The sequence below is a fragment of the Rhincodon typus genome, chromosome 13 (genome assembly GCF_021869965.1).
Source record: "Rhincodon typus isolate 14 chromosome 13, sRhiTyp1.1, whole genome shotgun sequence".
NCBI classification, from domain to species: domain Eukaryota; kingdom Metazoa; phylum Chordata; class Chondrichthyes; order Orectolobiformes; family Rhincodontidae; genus Rhincodon; species Rhincodon typus.
Genome location: NC_063344.1, coordinates 19893713 through 19915228, shown reverse-complemented (window position 1 = coordinate 19915228; position 21516 = coordinate 19893713). Strand labels below are relative to the sequence as shown.

Below are 21516 nucleotides of genomic sequence, written 5' to 3'. Positions count from 1 at the left end.
TAACCTGTAGGAGTGTTTCATTGATCTCTTTCAAAAAAATGTCATTAGTTTTGAACAGAAAGCCTGATATTTCACTTGCACAATTGAGTTGAACAGCCACCAAACTGAACAGGAGTTTAAAGTTTCATGTGGAACATTCTGTCCTCACTAAAAGATTTAGTTTTATCCCTCCATGCCCACATCATTACCCTCGGCTACATCGTTGAGCTCGTCCTCACATTGAACAACTTCTCCTTTAACTCTTCTTACTTTCTTCAAGACAAAGGTGTGTTTATGGGTACGAGTGTAGGCGCCAGTAATGCCTGTCTCTCAATGGGGTAATTGCAACATTCCTTTTTCAAGTCTTACTTGGGCCCCTCACGACTGTTTCTCTGAAAAATCAATGACATCATTGATGCTGCTTCTCTCACTCATTCTGAACTGGAAAAGAAATGATCAATTTTGTTTCCAATTTTCACTCTACTGTCTACTTCACCTGGTTCAGCTCTGACATCTCCCTTCCCTTTCTTGACGACCCTGTTTCCATTTCTGGGTGTAGGCTGGCTACCAATATCCATTACAAACCAACCAGTTTCCAGAGTTGCCTGGAATATGTGTCCTCAAATCCAGCTTCCTGTAAGGACTCCATCTCATTCTTCCAGTTCCTCCATCTCCATCAAATGTGTTGTGGTCATGCCAACTTCCACGGAGTGGCGGGGGAAGCCCAGAAATGCCCACTTTTCTTTTTCCGTCAAATATTCTGTGCTACTGTGGCCAACAGAGTCCTTAACTATGTCTGTTCCATCTCCTGAACTTCAGCACTCACCCTTTCTCTTACCACCCACAAATACGATTAAGATCCCCCTGGTGTTCACTTACAACACCACCAACCTTTGCTTCCAAAGGATTGTAAACAGCCATTTCCATGACCTCCAAAACAATGCCATAGACAGACACATATTCCCCCCCACCTCTTGGTCAGCAATCTGTATGGAATGCTCCCTCCTCCTTAATTCTCAGCATCCCCTCACGTTCTCGTGGCACCTTCCTATGCAATCACAGATGGTGTAACACCTGTTTACCTCCGCCTCCTCACCATCCAAGGCCTCGCACATACATTCCAGGTTAAGCAGTGATTTACTTGTGCTTCATTCAATCTAGTCTACTGCAGTCACAGTTCACAGCATGGTCTCCACTACACTGGAGGGAATGAAACACAAATTGGATTACCACTTCACAGAACACTTGTGTTCTGTCCATATAAATGTTTGCCACTTCAAACACCACCATATTTCCATGCCAACATTTCTGTCAGAAGCATGCAGCAGTGTTCCAATGAGCCTCTGAGACTCAATATCAAGTTCAATAACTTTACAAAACCAAAAGAATAGCAGATGCTGTAAATCAGAAACAAAAAACAGAAATTGCTGGAAAAGCTCGGCAGGTCTGGCAGCATCTGTGAAGTGAAATCAGAGTTGGTATTTCCGGTCTGTTTTGGGTTTTCGGACCCTTCTGAGGAAGGGTCACTGGACTCAAAATATTAATTCTGATTTCTCTCCACAGATCCTGCCAGAATTGCTGATCTTTTCCAGCAATTTCTGTTTTTGTTGTCAATAACTTTACAACTTGATTCCACCCTTCTATCCTTTTTACTCATTCTCATATCCAATTCTGTTATGACATGGATTGCTTTTAGCTCAGCCAATCCATTTTCTCCCACTCTCAGGCCTATTATCAAATTGCATCACTTGCCTTCAGCACATACTATCTATTCTCTGCTACAAGGAGACAGCTAAAACTGTAGATGCTGGAGTCAGAGTTAATATGGTATAGATCTGGAACACAACAGATCAGGCATCATCAGAGGATTGGGAGTTTCAGTGTTTCAGGTCAGGACTCTTCATCAAGACTTCATTATCATTCCCTGCTACCCTCAGCTCTCATTACCACTTGTTCAGTTTATCTTCTGTCCTGGCCTGCCATCTGTAATTCCCATGTTTACCTATCTCTTTCATACCTCTCTTTCTGGGCTCCATCTCTATCTATCTGATCATCTCTCCCTTCCCCCATTCCCCTACCAACTCTTCTTCAGCATAAATATCAGTTTTTTTCCGAACTGTCAAGTTCTGATGAAGTCACTGGACTGCAGCATTAACTCTGGTTTCTTGCCACAAATGCTGCCAGACCTGCTGCGTTTCACCAGTAATTTCTGTTTTTGCTCCAGATGAAAGTTCATTCTTTGTTCTATAGACCACAGAGCTGTTAGGCTGCAGGATGGAGCGAACCCCTGTCAGGGCAGAGTCGAAGTTTTGTATAATAGGATCTGGGGGACGGTTTGTGCTGATTCCTTTGGAAAGACAGAAGCAGAAGTTGTTTGTCAACAGCTCAGCTGTGGATCTGCCCAATCTGTGGAAAGTGCTAATACATTTGGAAGTGGTGCTGGACAGATCTGGCTTGATGATGTGAACTGTCGTTTGCATGATACACTCCTGTGGCAATGTCCATCTTCACCATGGGGCCAACATGACTGTGACCACAAGGACGATGTTGGAGTGATCTGTTCAGGTAAGAACTGCAAATAGAATCTATTTCTCTTGAAATATTTCACTAATGTTTTAATATTTCTTTCACTCATAAATTTGAGGCTATTCACATGTTTATTGTTAGTGTCCAGATAATGCCTTTGCACTCACTCCTGCATGGTTTCCTGGTCAAGCAGCAATTTGTTTTGAAATTTTCATCCCAGTTAATAGGTCCTTCATGGCTTAACAACTCCCTATTACTTTAAACTCCTGCAGCCCCATAACTCTCCAAAATACCTGCCATCTTCTAAGCCTGGTATCTTGGGCATTTCCAATTGTACTTGCTGCACAATTCATGGAGCTAACTTCAATTCCTTTGGTCTTCAGCTTCATAATTACTTCACTACACTTCTCTGCTTCCATACATCACATTCCCTGTCTTCAAATCCTCCTTAAAATATGAACATGATTGAACGTGACTTTTCTCTTCTGACCCAATATGTCCTTTGTGCCTCCATGTTATATTTTGTGTTTAAACAGTCCCATGAAGTGGCCTGGGATATTTATTGCACAGCATAAACACGAGTTGTTGCTGAAGTAATGAAATGTTTCTTTTTTAGAACTAAGCCCAAGGAAACTACGCCATGAGGGGGACACGAAGAACAGGAAAACTGAACCAGTTTCAGAAAATTTTGGTAATTATTGATATGGATACGAAGAAATGTCATGCAGTAGGATTCCTTTTTTGTTTCTTTGTGGAATTTCATAAATCAATACCAAATTGAATCGTTATGACCTATCCACCATCTTAACTTTTACACCACTAATACCAATTATTTTGCATCACTAATACCAATTCTTTAATGTACAATAATGAGTGCACTTGCCAGAGTGAAGTACACTGCACACCTGTCTTTCTGCCAGCTGGTTTCACCCCCACCAGGATAGGTTATATTGGCAGTAGCCATTAAACACTTGATAATTTGGTATTACGAATTAAAGGGAAGGGTTGAAAGATTAATCCTGGGACAAATTATTGGTGAAGCGAGTCTGAACAAAGCAACACAGCATCAGCTGTCCGACTGACCTACTCAGTTTTTCCACACTGGAATGAAAAGAATTGTCCCTGTTAGGGGACCTGGCATTTGGAATTTGGCAAATTTCTGCATAACTGTGAGTTAGGTTTTCAATTACGCTCAGCAGGCTTAATTTTAATGAAAGTGTCTCCATTTCCATGTTTTAAAATTTCTCTCTCTTTAAAAATTCATGAAAATGAGAGTTAACAGTTATCTTCTGCTGTGTAAATTGGCCAATTAATTTAATTTTTGGATTGCAGCAAATTATCCCAGACCTGTGAGGTCTTTTTGTTATTCGCTCACAAAACCTGGCTTTCACTGGCTAATCTGGCATTAATTATCTGTCCCTAATTCCTCATGAAAACAGGGTGGTAATCTGCCTTCATGAACTGCAACAGTCTTTTGGATGTAGGAACACTCACAGTGTGGCTATATAGGGGAGGTAGGTGATTTTGATTGAGCGGCAATGAAGGCAAGATTATAACGGTGAATTTCTAGATGAGGTGTAGCTTCGAGTGGCATTGCAGCTGCTTGTACTCCCATGCATGTAGTGACCTTGTCTATCTTTGAGTCAAAGATTATGCGTAAAGAAAGAGCCGTTGAAGGAGGTTTGCTCAGTTACTGTACTACATTTTGTAGATGGTTCACACTGTGTCATTCTTTTTTGTATTCTGAACAAGGCAAACAAAATAAAGTAATTGTATTCAATTACAAGTTAAAACACGTCAAATTCTTATGTATAATTTTGTTTCTGCAGAATTGCGGCTGGCTGCAGGATTTAATAATTGCTCTGGAAGAGTTGAAATATTCTTCAATGGTACATGGGGAACAATTTGTGATGATTCCTGGGATAAGCAGGATGCTGCTGTTGTCTGTAGGCAATTAAATTGTGGCCACCCAGTGACAGTTCTGCAAGAGGTGCTATTTGAAGGAGGAAATGGCACAATTTGGATTGATGAAGTTAAATGCAAGGGGAGCGAATTATTCCTGTGGGATTGCCAATTATCAGTAATGGGCAATCATGACTGTGAACATAAAGAAGATGTCAATTTAATATGTTCTGGTATGCCAGTTTAAATTGAATCTTGATTTTAATGCACTCAACCTTGCATTCAAAACACTCTATGCTGTCATTTGCCCTACCTCTGTGACCTAAAGTTGTATTAGAACCCCAAGAATTCTCCATTCTGACATTGTGTGTAATACCAATTATAATCATTTCATAATTACCATCATTGCTTCAAGTCATTGGGTCATACAGATGTACAGCACGGAAACAGACTCTTTGGTCTAACTCATCCATGCCAATCAGATGTCCTAAGTAAATCTCGTCCCATTTTCCAGCATTTGTCCCATATCCATCTAAACCCTTCCTATTCATATACCCATCCAGATGCCTTTTAAATGTTGTAATCATACCAACTTCCACAACTTCTTCTGGCAGCTAATTTCATATGAAAAAGTTGACCCTTAGGTCCATTCTAAATCTTTCCCCACTCATCTTAAACCTATGCCCCCTAGTTTTGGACTCCCGCATACTGGAGAAAAACCTTGTGTACTTAACCTATCTATGCCCCTGATGATTTTATAAACTTCTATAAGATCCCCCCTCAGCATCTGACACTTCTGGGCAAATACCTCAAGCCTATTCAGCCTCTCCCTATAGCTCAAACCCTCCAACTGTGGCAATATCCTTGTAAACCTTATCTGAACACTGTCAAGTTTCACAACCTCCTTCCTATAGCAGGGAGACCAAAATTGTACGCAGCATTCCAAGAGTGGTTAACCAATGTCCTTTACAGCTGCAACATAACCTCCCAGTTCCTATAATCAATGTACTGACCGATAAAGGCAAGCAGAACAAATACCTTCTTCACTAACCACTAGTCCCTCTACCTGGGACTCCAATTTTAAGGAACTATGAACCTGCACTCCAAGGTCTCGTTGTTGATTCACTCCCCAAGACCTCACCAATAAATGTATAGGTTCTGCCCTGATTTGCCTTTCCAAGATGCAGCACCTGACATTTGGCTTCATTTAGAAGATACTCTAACCTATCAATCTTAGGTCCAAAGTGTATCACTGAACACATACCCATACTGAGCACTATTTACCACCATTCATTTAGTTTACCATTTGCATATTTCACTGTTTTCTGCAACATTTACTTTGCCAACTCTTGAGAGGTCACCATTAAACTTCAATATATGTCACTTTCTTCATATTACTGAAGTTTTATTTTTACGTTATTTCCCCATTCATGCTACAATTCATGGTATTTCCAAACATTTCTACATAGTTAGTGCAATTGGTGGCTAACACCAGGTTATGATCAATTGCTGTACAAAACATTGGAAAGTGCAAGATTCAGATTGTGAAACCTCCTGAATCCAAACTAAATGCTAAGTTATTGTAATAATGAATGCAATAACAGATTTCCGACCAGATAATGTGCTTGTTGTCCACTTTGGCAAATATTTCAGTTCAAGCTTAGAGATAGGAGGAACTGCCGATGCTGGAGAATCTGAGATAACAAGGTGTAGAGCTGGATGAACACAGCAGGCCAAGCAACATCAGAGGAGCAGGAAAGCTGACGTTTCAGGTCTGGACCTTTCTTCAGAAGAAGGCTCTGAAGAAGGGTCCAGACCCGAAATGTCAGCTTTCATGCTCCTCTGATGCTGCTTGGCCTGCTGTGTTCATCCAGCTCTACACCTTGTTATTTCAATTCAAGATGTTGGTTGTATCCCCAAGTAAATGAAATGCATCAGGCCAATTTTGTTTGTATTATTAAATGTTTTTGATTACAGGCCATCAAAAATTCACAGCGTCCTTCAACCAGCAGAGACCCCCTTTTTTCATCATCCCTTGTATTTTTGTTACCCTTTTGATTGCTGTGTCACTTGCTTTGGCTGCAGAATTACAGAGAAGCTTCCGGAAAGGTTGGTTTATTGCATATTAAAAGTTATGCCCCATAAATATTTTTGTTGATTCTTGCTAATGTTATCATTCTATAATTCTTACAGTTTGCAGAAAGGATGTGATTGTATGTTAGTTACAGAGACAATGTGCCAGGATTTTACACAATTGGAAAATTATCGTTAAACATTGCTGAAAGGAGACCAGAGGTTGAAACGTTTTATGTAGTTCTCATCAGACAAAGGCACAAGAAACAGACTTGAAATAAAGAGGCAGCATTTTGTACAGCATGACACAAGGGTACTGATTGGTTGGAGCATTATTGGGATAGAGATGAGGCAAGTGGGACAATTAACTGTCCACCTTAATTCTCAGACCAGTCAGATAGATTCTGATTGATCAGTGCATTGCTTTCAGGATACAGCAGATATTAGTTGTCTCCATGAAACCTTTGTTTTGCAATTGTCATGTTTCTTGCATCCTAGTTCAGACGAGTGTGAGACAAACAGCATCAATTTCTAGAGGTAGTAAGAGTAATTTCTTAAGAAGGGTCCCGACCTGAAACGTCAACTTTTCTTCTCCTCTGATGCTGCCTGGCCTGTTGTGTTCCTTTAGCTCCACAGCGTGTTATCAGCATCAATTTCTAGTTTCCTGATGGAAAATTTAAAATCTGTACCACAAGAATTTTGAGGTCTGACGAAAGATTGGGCAGAGTCAAAGAGTTATAGAGTTTTACAGCTTGGAAACAAACTCTTTGGCCCAACTTGTCCATGCTGACCAGATATCCTAAAATAATCTGGTCCCATTTGCCAGCATTTTTCCCATACTCCTCTAAAACCTTTCTATTCAGCTACTTATCCAGATGCATTTTAAATGCTGTTATTCTACCAGCATCCATCAATTCCTCTCGCAGCTCATTGCATATATGCATCATCCTCGACATGAAAAAGTTCCCCCTTAGGTCCGTTTTAAATCTTTCTACTCTCACCTCAAACCTATGCCCTCTAGTTTTGGACTCTCCCACCCAGGGAAAAGACCTTGGCTATTCACCTCATGATTTTGTAAACCTCTGTAGGTTACCACTCAGCCTCTGACGCTCCAGGGAAAACAGCTTCAGCCTATTCAGCCTCTCCCAATTACTCAAACCCTCCAACATTGGCAACATCCTTGTAAATGTTTTATGAAACCTGTCAGGGTTCATAACATTTTTCCTATAGCATGGAGACCAGAATTGCACACAGTATTCTAAAAAATAATGCTTGATTACGTAGGGAATTATTTCAATCAACAGAGGAGGCTTAAGTCAGATTAAATTAATATGTATAAATGTATATATATATGGCAATGAGAGGGATGGGAAGGGAGGGATGAGGGAATCGATCTCACTCGACTGAGAATTCAGTAGCTAGATGACATAGAACTGAAATAGTTAGTAGAAGGATTATCAGGAATTTAATGAGAACTGCTTTCATTTGGAAATTCAACGGAGTTTGACAATGAGATAGGGACATTTAGTAAGAGTATATATGTGCAAAATCATATAAATGAATACATACATAAACTGTGGTAACTGACCCCATTTAAACAATGACCTGATTTTAGGTCTATATAGACTTGATGGTGCAAACAGCCTCTTGCTTTTCTTATATGACGACTATGATTTTATGAATTTTGATCAGTGTCTGATGTCTTTGAATGGGCTGAGAATCCGTGGAATTTCCAGAGAAATAAAATTGTGAGTAAATAGTGATGCAAAAACCAGTCTAAGGGCTAATCAGTCAAATTAATCAAAGACTCATTTCCAAATATATATTCGGCTTTTTCAAAAAAATGAAAAAAAAATCATTCATAGCATGTGCACATCAATGGCTAGGACATCATGTATTGCCCATCACTGGAAGCCCAGGGGATGGTGATGGTGAACTGCCAATTTGAACTGTTGTAGTTTATCGGCTGCCAAAGGAACCACAGTGTCACTAGGAATGGAGTTCTAACATTTTGAGACAGAGACAGTAGAGAGCTGATATTGGTTCAGAGGTGTGTCGATGATATATGAATTGAAGAGCAGCTTGCAGGTGATGGTGCTCCCATGTATCTGCTGCCCATGTCATTCCAGGTGATTGAGGTCAAATGTTTACAAGGTGCTGTTGAAGGAGCAATGGTGTTGATGGGATACACACTGTTGAAATTCTTCGTTGGTGGTGAGGAGAGCAGATGTTGAAAATGGTAAATGGTATGCTAAACAAAATGACTTCCTGGTCTTGGATGATGTTGATTCTCTTTTTTAAAATAGGGTCTGGGTGTTACTACCTGGACCAAAATCCATTGCAAATCCTTAGTTAGCTTTAAGATGGTGGTGCTGAGTTGCTTTCTTGAACTGCTGTCATCCATGTGATGTAGCTAGGCCCCATGGCATCACAGGGGGACCGTGGTTAGTACTGCTGACTCACAGCACCAGGAACCCAGATTTGATTCTAGCCTGGGGTGACTGTCTGTGTGGGGTTTCCATATTCTCTCTGTGTCTGCGTGGGTTTCATCCGGGTGCTCTGCTTTCCTCCCACTGTCCAAAGATGTTTAGGTTAGGTAAATTGACCTTGCTAAATTGCCCTGTAGTTTCCAGAGATGTAGAGGCTCGGTGGATTAGACATGGTTAATGTGGGGTTACTGGGATGGGGTGGGGTGGCTGATGGGTCTGCGTGTGATGATTTTCAGAGGGTAAGTCATTGATGAAGCAGATGAAAATTATTGGTCCAAGGACATCACCCTGGAGAATTCCTGCTGAGATAACTGACTTCAAGCAACAACAACTATCTTCCTATGACTGAACAAGATATGAATATAACCAATGGACAGTTTCCTTCCTGATTCCGATTGAATCTTGTTTTGTTCAGGCTCCTTCATACCACATTCAGTCAAATATGTGTTTGATGTTTGAACAAAGATCGTAATGAGGTCAGGATCTAAATCTGGTGGGACCCAAGCTCTGTGTCAGTGAGCGGGTTATTGCTAAAAAAAGTGCTGCTTGATTGCACTGTTGATGACACCCTCCATCATTTTTCTGATGATCAAGAGAAGACTGATGTAGTGGTAATTGGTCAGGTTGGACTTGGCCTGCTTTTTTTTTGCACATGACAACCTTGGGCAATTTGCCACTTGCCAGCGTTGTAACTGTTCTGGAATATCTGGAATAAGTAGGAGCTGGCTGATCCCATTGCGAGCTGCAGTGATCACATCTGCAGCAAGTGTTGGTTGCTCAAGGAAATTCAACTCTGAGTTGTTGAGCTGGAATCAGAGCTTCAAACACTGTGGCACATCCGGGAGGGGGAGAAGTACCTGGACGATTTGTTTCAGTCACACCTGGTAGATTAAGTAATTCAAATTTGGTCAGTGGCCAGGGACAGCAAGGTGTGACTGTAAGCGAGGCAGGTAGAGGGATCCTGCAGTCAGGAGCCTCAGCTCTTGACCTTGTCCAAAAGGTACGAGTTATTTGCTCCCTGTGTGGATGACGAAAAGGGCTGCAGGGATGATGAGCCAACTGACCACTGCACTGTGGTACGGGAGGCCATTCAAGAGGGGGGAGCAAAAAGACAGATGGTAGTTGTTGGGGATTCTATAATTAGGAGGATAGATAATATCCTTTGTAAACAGGATTGAGAGTCCCACATGGTGTGTTGCCTGCCCAGTGCCAGGGTAAGGGATATCTCTGACCGGCTTGAAAGGATATTGGAGTGGGAGCGGGAGGATCCAGTTGTTGTGGTCCACGCAGGAACAAACAACATAGGCAAGACTAGGAAAGAGGACCTGTTCAGAGATTATCAGGAGCTAGGAGCCAAATTAAAGAACAGGTCCTCAAGGATTATAATCTCCATATTATTGCCTCAGCCACGTACTAATTGGCATAGGGACATGAGAATAAGGGAAGTAAATATGTGGCTAAAAGAGTGATGTGGGAAGGTGGGGTTCCTTTTCATGGGGCACTGGCATCAGTATTGGAACAGGAAGGATTTGTACCATTGGGACGATCTCCGCCTGAATCGAGCTGGGACCAATGTTCTCATGAATAGGGTAAATAGACTGGTCAACAGAATTTTAAACGAGAAAGTCGGGGGGGGAAGGAATGGTGAAACTTGCCCTGACAGGAAACAAAGCAGCAGGTTAAAATCTGTAGTGGTGATTCAACTGAGTGGAAAAATATGAAAGAAATGACAGGGAAGGAAAATTCAGGAGAGGCCCTTAAAGTCTCCAGCACAGACACAAATAGGACAGAGTGTTTGGAAAAGGCTAGCAATCAAACACTGGAAACATGAATGAAAATGAGAAGAGGGAGGGTTAATACAGGACTGAAGGTGTTATATCTTAATGCATGCAGTAAAAGGAATAAGGTGAATGAGCTTGTGGCACAGATCAAAACTGACAGGTATGACATGGTAGGCATCACAGAGACGTGGCTGCAAGGGGATCAGGATTGGGAACTGAATATCCAAGGGTATACATCCTATTGAAAAGATAGGCAGATGGGCCGAGAAGGTGGGGTTGCCTTATTAGTGAGAAATGAAATTAAATCAACAGGAAGAAACAAAGTAGGGTCAGAAGGTGTAGAATCTGTGTGGGTAGAATTGATAAACTGCTAAGGTGAAAAACAAACATAGGTGGGGTTGTGTACCGGCCCCCAAACAGTAGTCAAGAGCGGGGGCACAAAATACGCCAGGAGATTGAAAAGGTGTGTAAGAAAGGCAAAGTCACAGTGATCATGAGGGATTTCAATGTGCAGGTGGACTGGGAAAATTGTGTTGGTAGTGGATTGCAAGAAAAGGAGTTTGCGGAATGCCTATGAGATGGCTCTTTGGAGCAGCTCATAGTGGAGCCCACAAGGGAACAGGCAATGCTGGATTTAGTGTTGTACAATGAGGCAGACTTGATAGGGGAGCTTAAGGTAAAGGAACCCTTAGGAGGCAGTGATCATAAGATGATAGAATTTACTCTGTAATTTGAGAGGGAGAAGATAGAATCAGAGGTAACGATATTACAGCTGAATAAAGATGACTACAGAGGTATGAGGGACGAGCTGGGCAGAATTGACTGGAAGAAGAGCTTAGCAGGAAAGATAGTGGAACAGAAATGGGAGGAGTTTCTGGGAGTAATTCAGGAGACGCAGCAAAAATTCATCCCTCAGAAAAAGAAGCATGGTACAGAGAGGATGAGGCAATCATGGCTGACTAAAGAAGTCAGGGATAGCATGAAAGCAAAAGAGAAAGCATATAATGTGGCGAAGGGCAGTGGGAAACCAGAGGACTGGGAAGATTACACAGACTAACAGAGGGCAACAAAAGAAGAAATAAGGAGGGAGAAGATTAAATATGAGGGTAAGCTAGCGAGTAATATAAATGAAGACTGTAAGAGTTTCTTTAGGTATATAAAGGGCAAAGAGAGGCAAACGTGGACAATGGTCCACTGGAAAATGATGGTGGAGAGATAGTGGTGGGGAACAAGGAAATGGCTGAGGAACTGAATAATTTCTTTGCATCAGTCTTCACAGTGAAAGACATGATTAATCACCCAAAAATTCAAGAGATTCAGGGGGCAGAGCCAGAGTATGGTGGCCATCACCAATGAAAAGGTGCTAGTAAAACTGATTGGCCTGAATGTGGACAAATCACCTGGGCCAGATGTACTACACCCCAGAGTTCTGAAGGAGATAGCTGAGGAGACAGTGGAAGCATTAGTGGTGATCTTTCCGGAATCACTAGAGTCAGGGAGGGTCCCAGAGGACAAGAAAGCTGCTGATGTGACACCCCTGTTTAAAAAGGGAGTAAGGCAAAAGATGGAAAATTACAGGCCGCTTAGCCTCGCTTTGGTCATGGGTAAGATTTTGGAGTCCATTTTAAAGGATGAGATTTCTGAATATTTGGAAGTGTATAGTAAAATAGGGCAAAGTCAGCATGGTTTCATCAAGGAGAGGTCATGCCTGACAAATCTGCTAGAATTCTTTGAGGAAGTAAAGAGCAGGGTAGACCAAGGATAGCCAATGGATGTTATCTACCTGGACTTCAAGAAGGCCTTTGATAAGGTGCCACAAAGGAGGCTGCTGAGTAAGATAAGGGCCCACAGTGTTGGAGGCAAGGTGCTAGCATGGATAGAAGATTGGCTGTCTGGCAGAAAGAAGAAAATAGGGATAAAAGGGTCTTTCTCAGGATGGCAGCTGGTGACAAGTGGTGTTCCGCAAGGGTCAGTGCTGGGACCGCAACTTTTCACTTTGTACATTAATGATCTAGATGAAGGAACTGTGGGCATTCCGGCTAAGTTTGCAGATAGTACAAAGATAGGTGGAGGGACAGGTAGTATTGAGGAGGTGGGGAGGCTGCAGAAGGACTTGGACAGGTTAGGAGAGTGGGCAAAGAAATGTCAGATGGAGTACAACATGGGGAAGTGTGAGGTCATGCGCTTTGGTAAGAAGACTAAAAGCATGCACTATGTTCTAAATGGGGAGAAAATTCAAAAGTCTGAAGTGCAAAGAAACTTGAGAGTTCGAGTTCAGGATTGTCTCAAGGTAAACTTGCAGTTTGAGTCAGTAGTCAGAAAGGCAAATGTAATGTTGGCATTTATTTTGAGAGGACTTGAATATAAAAGCAGGGATGTACTACTGAGGCTTTATAAGGCTCTGGTCAGGCCACATTTGGAGTATTGCGTGCAGTCTTGGGCCCCATATCTCAGGAAGGATGCATTGGCCCTGGAGCGGGTTCAGAGGAGGTTCACAAGAATGGTCCCAGGAATGAAAAGCTTAACATATGAGGAACGTTTGAGGACTCTGGGACTATACTCATTGGAGTTCAGAAGGATGAGCGGGAATCTAATTGAAACTTTCAGAATACTGGCCTGGACAAAGTAGATGTTGGGAAGATGCTTCCATTGGTAGGAGAGTCTAGGACCCAAGGGAACAGCCTTAGAGTAAAGGGCAGACCTTTCAGAATGGAGATAAGGAGAAACTTCTTCAGCCAGAGAGTGGTGAATCTATGGAATTTACTGCCACAGAAGGCTGTGGAGGCCAGGTCATTGAGTACACTTAAGACTGAGATAGATAGGTTCTTGATTATCAAGGGGATCAAGGGTTATGGGGAGAAAGCAGGAGAATGGGATTGAGGAACTTATCAGCCACGATTGAATGGTGGAGCAGACTTGATGGGCCGAATGGCCTAATTTCTGCTCCTATGTCTTATGGTCTTATGGTCTTATCTTGACTAGGGGTGTGGCAAGTTCTGGAGCATGTAATTTCAATACTATTTCTGGCATTTTCTCAAGGCCCTTAGGCTTCAGAGTGTCCAGTCCCTCTAGTTTATTTTTTTAATATCACATGAAGTGAATCAAATTGGCTGAAGACTGGCATTTGTAACTGTGTTGAGCGCTGCAGGATGTCAAGCTGGATCATTCATTCAGTGCTTCTGGCTGAAAATTGTTGCAAATGCTTCAACCTGTGTACAGATGTTCCAGAGTCTCCCACGATTGAACATGGGAATATTTATGGAGCCTTAAACTCCAGTGCATTTTTTAAAATTTTCGACCATTAATCACCACTGAACATGGCAGTACATAGATAAGCTTGAATCAGTGCTGACAGCTTAGAATAGCATGGGCCTGTTTATCCCTACCTGCCTTTGCTTTTTGACAACTGTTATCTTGTTTTGTAGCTTCAGCAGGTTGACAATTCATGGTCTTGCTCCTGGCATGTCATCATTAAACCAGGCTTTATCATTTGCCTTTAGCGTAATGTTGGATATACTGGGCAATGAGATTGCAGATTTTACTGAAGTGCAGTCCGTTGTTGCTAATGGCCTGGAGTGCGTCATGGATGTCTTGTCCTCAGTTGCCAGTCCCATTTACCACGATGCTCGAGCCAAATAATGCAACGGTGTGTGTCCTCAATGTGAAGTTGAGATACTCTTTCCTGTCTATTACCAACAACATTCTTCTTGAGTGTTTTTGGATGTGTCCTTTCAAGCAAATCGGGATTATTCTGTTTCACTCCTGACTCGATGTTAGATTGAAGCCAGATTATCTGCAATCTGAAAGGATCTATATTTTTATGCATAGAGCAAAAAAAAAGTTGTTGTTTAATGATTCGTATTGAAAAGGTTTGAAGTCATTTAATATCATATTCAAAATTCAGAGCCTTGCATTGTAATTTTAAGACCATTCGTAACGGAGCCAGGGCCTACAATCGCTACAGTTGTGGTTCTAATCAGGTTTAGCTACGTTGCTGTCCTCAATATGACCATGGATTTCATGAACAATTATGCTTGATTGCCAAAACAAATGCATATTGACATACGGGCGCATAAGTTTCTTGCCGGCCTAGCATCCTTCCGGGTTCAGTGAATGTAATTTAAAAGGTTGCACAAGAGCACAAAAACAGATAGTTTCCAAGAAGCAATAAAGAAGGATGGAAGGTGGAAAGCGGGTATTAGAGATTAATATAACCTTTGACATTTGTTCCTGTAAAATCTGGCATGTTTTGTTTCCACAGACAACAGACGGACACAATATTCTACTAGCCGCTTTTCTGACCCTGCTTACGAAGAGATTGAGATTCACAACCTTGGTGTGAGCCCAGGTAATTATCTTTAAGAAATATGCACACAATACCTTTATATTTCAATCAAATGTGAATTTTAAGATTCCAATGTTTTTCATTTGTAGATTTGCACTCTGACAGCTCACTGAACCAGCTGGAATGTTTTACTGACCTCGAGTTACATGAAGGTGATCATACACGTATGCAAAGTAAGCCAGTTTGCGGCTCTCTCACAACATTCTATCTCGACCCTGCTGCAGAGAGCAAGACAAGATAAAATAATCGCCTCATAGTCAAGTTACCATATTAACAATAGATGACTTTCTTTTAAGTTTGGAGTCATTCGTTAATGTGGATACTATGTAACGTATGAATGTTAACTCAAATTGCAGCTTCTAACTGAAGTAAACTTGCCTCGTTATTCGTCACCCTCAGCAGTTAATAGAATGATTTTACTCAGATGTCTGTATGCATTGTCGATGAACATCAGTCAACTTCACTGTTTGATAATTCATTTGGTAACTTTTGGACAAAATACTTGAAATTGCGTATTTTCTTTGAATAAAAGAATTCAGAAACACCTTCTGGACATCCAAAGAAATACAAAGATCTGCCATATCGTTCATTTAAGTATAAATGTTCCAAGTATCCTTCTGTTCAGTGTTCAGAAGAGACAGAAGAAATATAAAGATTGGCTCCATAAACAAATTCTGTACATTTACATGATACATATTAAAGCCGTTCGAAGTATCGCGAATAGAAAAGACACAAATTGCTAACATGTCCTCAGCAATTAGAAATCGAAATTAAGCATTATTTTCAAATCAACTGACAAGTCCTTATGCCATGCATTTTCCATTAAGCTATTTCCATTTTTAAATGTAAAACATTTTTATTTTGAAGTGTTAAATAGGTTTCAGAGGAATCAAAAATACATAGCAGTTAGGTTCATGATTAAAACAGTTATAACCTTTGTTGAGTTGGTGATGGCTGAATGAATAAATGGAGTAATATTAATTGATAATAAACCAACTGGCAATGCACTGGATTCATAAAATGTAAGCAAACTATGCTGATTATTTTGGGGCTTAACTTGAATAGTATAAGTTCATTTCACCAGCCCATTTCTCCTTTTTCAGACTCATTTACTTCATTCGATGCTGAATTTGGAACAGAATATGAGGACGTACAATAATTTGACGAGCTGTGATGGCATTCACCACTTGTGTTCCAGAGGAAAAAAACTTGTGACAATATATCTCACATTGGTCAGTTATGTTTCATTATTGAAGTAAATGTGCAATGATATTGTAATGACTCATGCAGCCTGTTGTAAAAAGCTAAATGAATGAAATCGTGTATGAAATGTGATCTTTCATACTGAGCATAATAAATATCATTCAGTCCTATACTGTAGAGTAGTGTTTCAAGCTTTTCTTGCAAATATGTGAATTGTTGGCTTTTAAAATTGTCAACAAACTTGAACTCTACTTGTTAAAGAATCTATTCTTAATACTTACTCATTTCTGAAAGAAATACGTATCTAAAACATTTGATAGCTGAATTCATTTTACAGCATTTTCCGGCAAAGCAACTTTTAGTGAGTAAAATATCAGTCTCAATTTTGACAACACATTTACAACTGCCAATTGTGAAAATGCAATATAATGATACTTTGGAATGAACTTGAACGGATGACAAACGTAATTAAAATGTTAGTTGTAGAAATGCAGTTCCATCAAACAAGCATGAGATCACAAATGAAATATGTGGCAAATGGAGTTTGTTCAGTAAATGAACCAAGGTTACTGATTTTAATAATCAATAAAATTATTACACATGAAGCTATGATTTATCATTGTTATAGTTATATCAATGGAAATGGTTTGCATGGGGAGATTCAACAGTAAGTGAAAGGTATAAATCTGCCTTTTGTAGTTAGCATTTGCATTTATAAAGATCCAATGTAGAAATACAAATATATATATTTCTATTGCTCAAACAGTCCAGCAGTACTAATTCAGTTGTAAGTACTTTTTTGGGTTTGCGTTGTGATGTTGCCACATGTTGAGAGGGTTGGACTATGAGGAGAGACTGAGTAGACTCATTGGAATTCAGAAGAATGAGGGGAGATCTTATAGAAACATATAAGATTATGAAGGGAACAGATAACGTGGAGGCAGGGAGGTTGTTTCCACTAGCAGGTGAAACTAGGACTAGAGGGCATCACCTCAAAATAAAGGGAAGCAGATGTAGGACTGAGGTCAGGAGGAACTTCTTCACCCAAAGGGTTGTGAATCTGTGGAATTCCCTGCCCAGTGAAGCGGTTGAAGCTACCTCACTGAATGTTTTTAAGGCAAGGCCAGGTAAATTTTTGAATAGTAAAGGAATTAAGGGTTATGGTGAGTGGGTGGGTAAGTGGAGCTGAGTCTCAAAAAGATCAGCCATGATCTTATTAAATGCCGGAGCAGGCTCGAGGGGCCAGATGGCCTACTCCTGCTCCTAGTTCTTATGTTCTTATGTTATGTATTGCATGGAAATTAAATAAATATTTGTTCAAAATTTGGAACGCACGTTAATTTGTCCATACCTTTCAATCTACAGATTTAGATATGTCATAATACACCATGTGGGACTTGAATTTAGACTGTCTGGCTCAGAGATAGATTTGTAAGCAAATTATAACTGAATATTTTCTAATAATTCGTAATAATTGAGGACCACAACTGTCAGATGTCAAACATTACCAAAAGCAATGTTAGTTTAATGTAGGAGAATCTCCAAAACAGCAAAAGAAGGCACTTGGCATTAGTCCATTCTGCTTTATCTTGGTACAGGGTTTGAATGGAAAATAAAGAACTCAATTTTAATTTGAAACATCAACTCATCACAAGCATTGAACATAAGAACAGAATCAGTTGTGTAGTCCAATTTATGTTAAGGATAATATCATTATCTGATGAACTGATAATATTGTTGTAAATGTTTATGCATGAAAAAATAAAACTGTAATGAAATACTATTGTCATCTGATAATCAAAGCATCACTGTGGTGAAAATAATCTATAAGGATCTGGTAGATGTTTTGGTTGAGCCATATTGTCCAATTGTTTCAGTCAGTGCTTCAGCAAGAGGAAAAATAAAATTACATCCTTAAAGAAACTTCACAATTGCAGGATTCCCCAAGACATTTTCCGATCAATCAAGGGCATCTTAATTTGTATCATTATTGCTCTGATATGAGCAGATCACAAATAATCTGCTTTGAACTGAGCTGGTTGGTGGATACGTCTGGACTAAATGAATGATTAAGCCTTATCAAGTACTGTCATAAACCTCTCACAATGCAAACAAATTCCCACTCTCACTATCAGGACACACACGCTCTCTGTCTCTCTCTCTCTCTTGCTCTATCACTCACTCACCCACTTGCTGTTTTAAAACAACCATGGCTCCAGAAAAAATCTGACAGTTTTATAATTGAACACATCATTACACACAGACCAAAATATATTATTAGTTCAAATTCCATGCTGTAAAATTAATTTTGTATAATACACATTAGAAATGCTTCATCACATTAGTTATTGACATACCTGCCATAGGAAGGAGATCCTCCTACTCACAAGCACAAGGATCCTCATAACTTGATGGACATCAGTCAATTTAGAGATACAGAATAAATACAAGCCTTGCCAGAGATTCACATCCCACAAAAAATGAACAAAAGGGAAAGTGGTGTCCTTTTCTCTTGCAGTGAAAAACATCTAAAATCTGAAGAAAGCCAACTTATTTCCCCTCTCCAATTTCTATAAGGTCATGCCTAATGTCAGAAACTTCATAAGTTGTGAGCCAGTCACTTGAGCTTCCTGCAAGCCAGCGAAAGTACTTAGAGAAAGTAGACGAGGGGCAGTAAGTCCTGGCAAGACAACAGAGTCATCTCAGCAAACTGATAATAACAGACATTTCTTTATTGTATTTGTCTGGCTGTGTGCAGCAGGGGTTTCTTCAAGAGGTCTGAGTTTCATGAGTAGAGTTGCATGTTGACAGTTCATAATTGTTTTTCTGCAGTGAGAATCTATTTATTTGCAATAAAAAATCAGTTATTTTTCAGTCCAGAAAGCTAGTCTGATCACATCTTTAACTTTCGTGATAACAAAATAATATACAAACTAACTATTCCCAATTAACTGTTCCAATATGGAAATATCCCATAATCATGTACTTGGCAAAGGTAAATTCAGTAAAATAGAATATTACACATGTAAATCTAGCAGCTGGAAGAGAATCCCAACATTTAGCTGTCACAGAGAGATGAAAAAGAGTTTCCACAGCCAACTTCAAGACTCCAGCAACTGCACAAAGCTAAAACTAAAAGTCCTGGTTCTGTCAGAGGCTGTTCACATTCAACTGATGCTAGGCTATGAAGTCAGCAACTCAGGTAGAGTTCTGGGGACCCGGGTTTAAATCCAACCACAGTAACTTATGGAATTCAGTTGAAATTGCATTCAATAAAATTTGGAATTGAGTCCAATGATGAAACTGCTGTCAATTGTGAATATAAAACATATCTTAATGATGACATATAATTGCAGGTGGACAATGCTAATATGTGTCTCAGTTTTGGAGGAATAAATATACTTATATTTAAAAAGCATGCATTTTATTAAAAAAATCATGACCATGTAATTTTGCTGGTCAATTTCCTTTTACAATGAAATGCTGAACCTCTTAAAAGGACTTTACCTGTCCAAAGATATAAATTTCTGTGAAGAAACCAAATCTTGCTGCATATAGTGCAGTGCATGGTCATTTCAATTTCACATGCTACAAGCAATAGACTATAAGAGAACCCTGCAGCTACACGTCTATATCACTCTCAGCATTTTTTCCAACTGCTCATTGATTTTTAATGATTTTTGGATCACTTACTCAGCCTTCCATTTAATAAATACTTTGATCAATCAAACTTAGTTGCAAAGTGTATCACTTCACACACCTGCTCAATGAGCTCTATTTGGCATTGTGCTATTAATTCAATTAATTTTTGACAATCCATGTGCAAGTATGTGCCAATCTGCAATTGTTACTTTGCCAATTACATTGGTGCCACCATTAAATTTGGATAAAAGTGTGCATTTTCATATTTTTGGCATTGCATTTGTACAATATTTTCCCATCTGTTCTCTGACAGTTATCTATCCATAACTTACCTGGTTCTACTTTAATTAATGGAATATGTGTTGTGACTTACTCGGGTCGCATGTCACAAATTGAGCTCGCACCTCATGAAGTCATCACAAATGTTGAATATTTTATTAAGTACACAAAGTTTCCCATTTTACTTCACTTTCAGATCCACACTGACAGAAAACATTGACACAGTTTCTGTACTGAACAAGAATCGTTGTCATTATTATAAATAACTCGTCTGTAGCTGCAGGGGTTGGTTCGCTGAGTTGGCTGAATGACTGGTTTGCCATGCAGAGTGATGTCAACTGTGTGTGTTCGATTTCTGCATAGGCTGATATTACCATGAAAGTCCAACTTTGTAAACCTTGCTCCTTGCATGAGGCATAGTGACCCCCAGGTTAAAATCACTACCGATTGTTTCTTTCCAATGTTGCCCTCTGGAGCTAGGTTGACCTTACTTTGGTTATACACAATCAGTTATAAACTGTCAGCATATAATATTACTAATTAAAACTCTAATATCCCTATAAGTACCCCTTTACAAACACACATACATGCACAAGCAGATAAACAGACAGGGAAAAATAGGTTATGAACAGAGGGAAAAGACAGTTCCATCGCCTTTGTTCCCAGGTATGTTGTTGATTTGATCTTGGTGATTCTTCTGGGGGCCAGGGTGTTGCTTTGATCTTCTTTCTCTGGTTTCTACCACTGGTTTGTGAGATATAAGGTGGCCAGTTCCCTTGTAAAAGATCTTTGAATTACAGTTCAAAATCACAGGCGACAACAATTGTTTTAGGAAACACAAACCAGTTTCTTCAGGTTTACATTGAGTTTTGACTGCAGAGAACAGAGACCGCCTCCTAAGCTGGGGAAGAACTGAACACTTCTCACACTCTCTTTCTTTAACTTGTTCCCAGCTCCAAGTCGTTCACTTACCGGAGAAACAATCATACAGTTGTTGCAGGCAACAAGGTCTCAGTCATATGACAACTCATCTGTGGTCCATAGACGAAGCAACTTTGTGTTGCCGCCAAAAGATGCATTTGTACACTCCTGCCACCAGCTCCAAATCAGCTGCCACACAATCTTCAAATACAACTTGTTTAAACAGTTGTTTATAAGCTTGCCAAGGGTTTGTAAAAGTTCAGTTATCCTTTCAAACACTGTTTTGCGAGCCAGCTGTCTCTCATTTGAGTCCACAGTTAAAAATAAAATACGAAATGCAGACTTTACAAATGTCAGTTTGAGATCAATGGCTGTG

At 40.1% G+C, this 21516-nt stretch overlaps 1 protein-coding gene across 1 annotated transcript in view; it reads left to right on the top strand.

Moving 5' to 3' along the window:
• The window catches only part of LOC109910450 (deleted in malignant brain tumors 1 protein-like), a 53877-nt gene extending 37496 nt beyond the window's left edge, over positions 1-16381 (top strand). Inside the window, exons 9-15 of the mRNA XM_048604381.1 lie at positions 2230-2544; positions 3122-3196; positions 4335-4640; positions 6385-6516; positions 15012-15098; positions 15185-15268; positions 16199-16381. Of these exons, the coding sequence (XP_048460338.1) occupies positions 2230-2544; positions 3122-3196; positions 4335-4640; positions 6385-6516; positions 15012-15098; positions 15185-15268; positions 16199-16254 (1055 nt within the window). The 3' untranslated portion in view covers positions 16255-16381. The remainder of the gene's footprint in view (positions 1-2229; positions 2545-3121; positions 3197-4334; positions 4641-6384; positions 6517-15011; positions 15099-15184; positions 15269-16198) is intronic.
• Positions 16382-21516: the final 5135 nt, after the last annotated feature.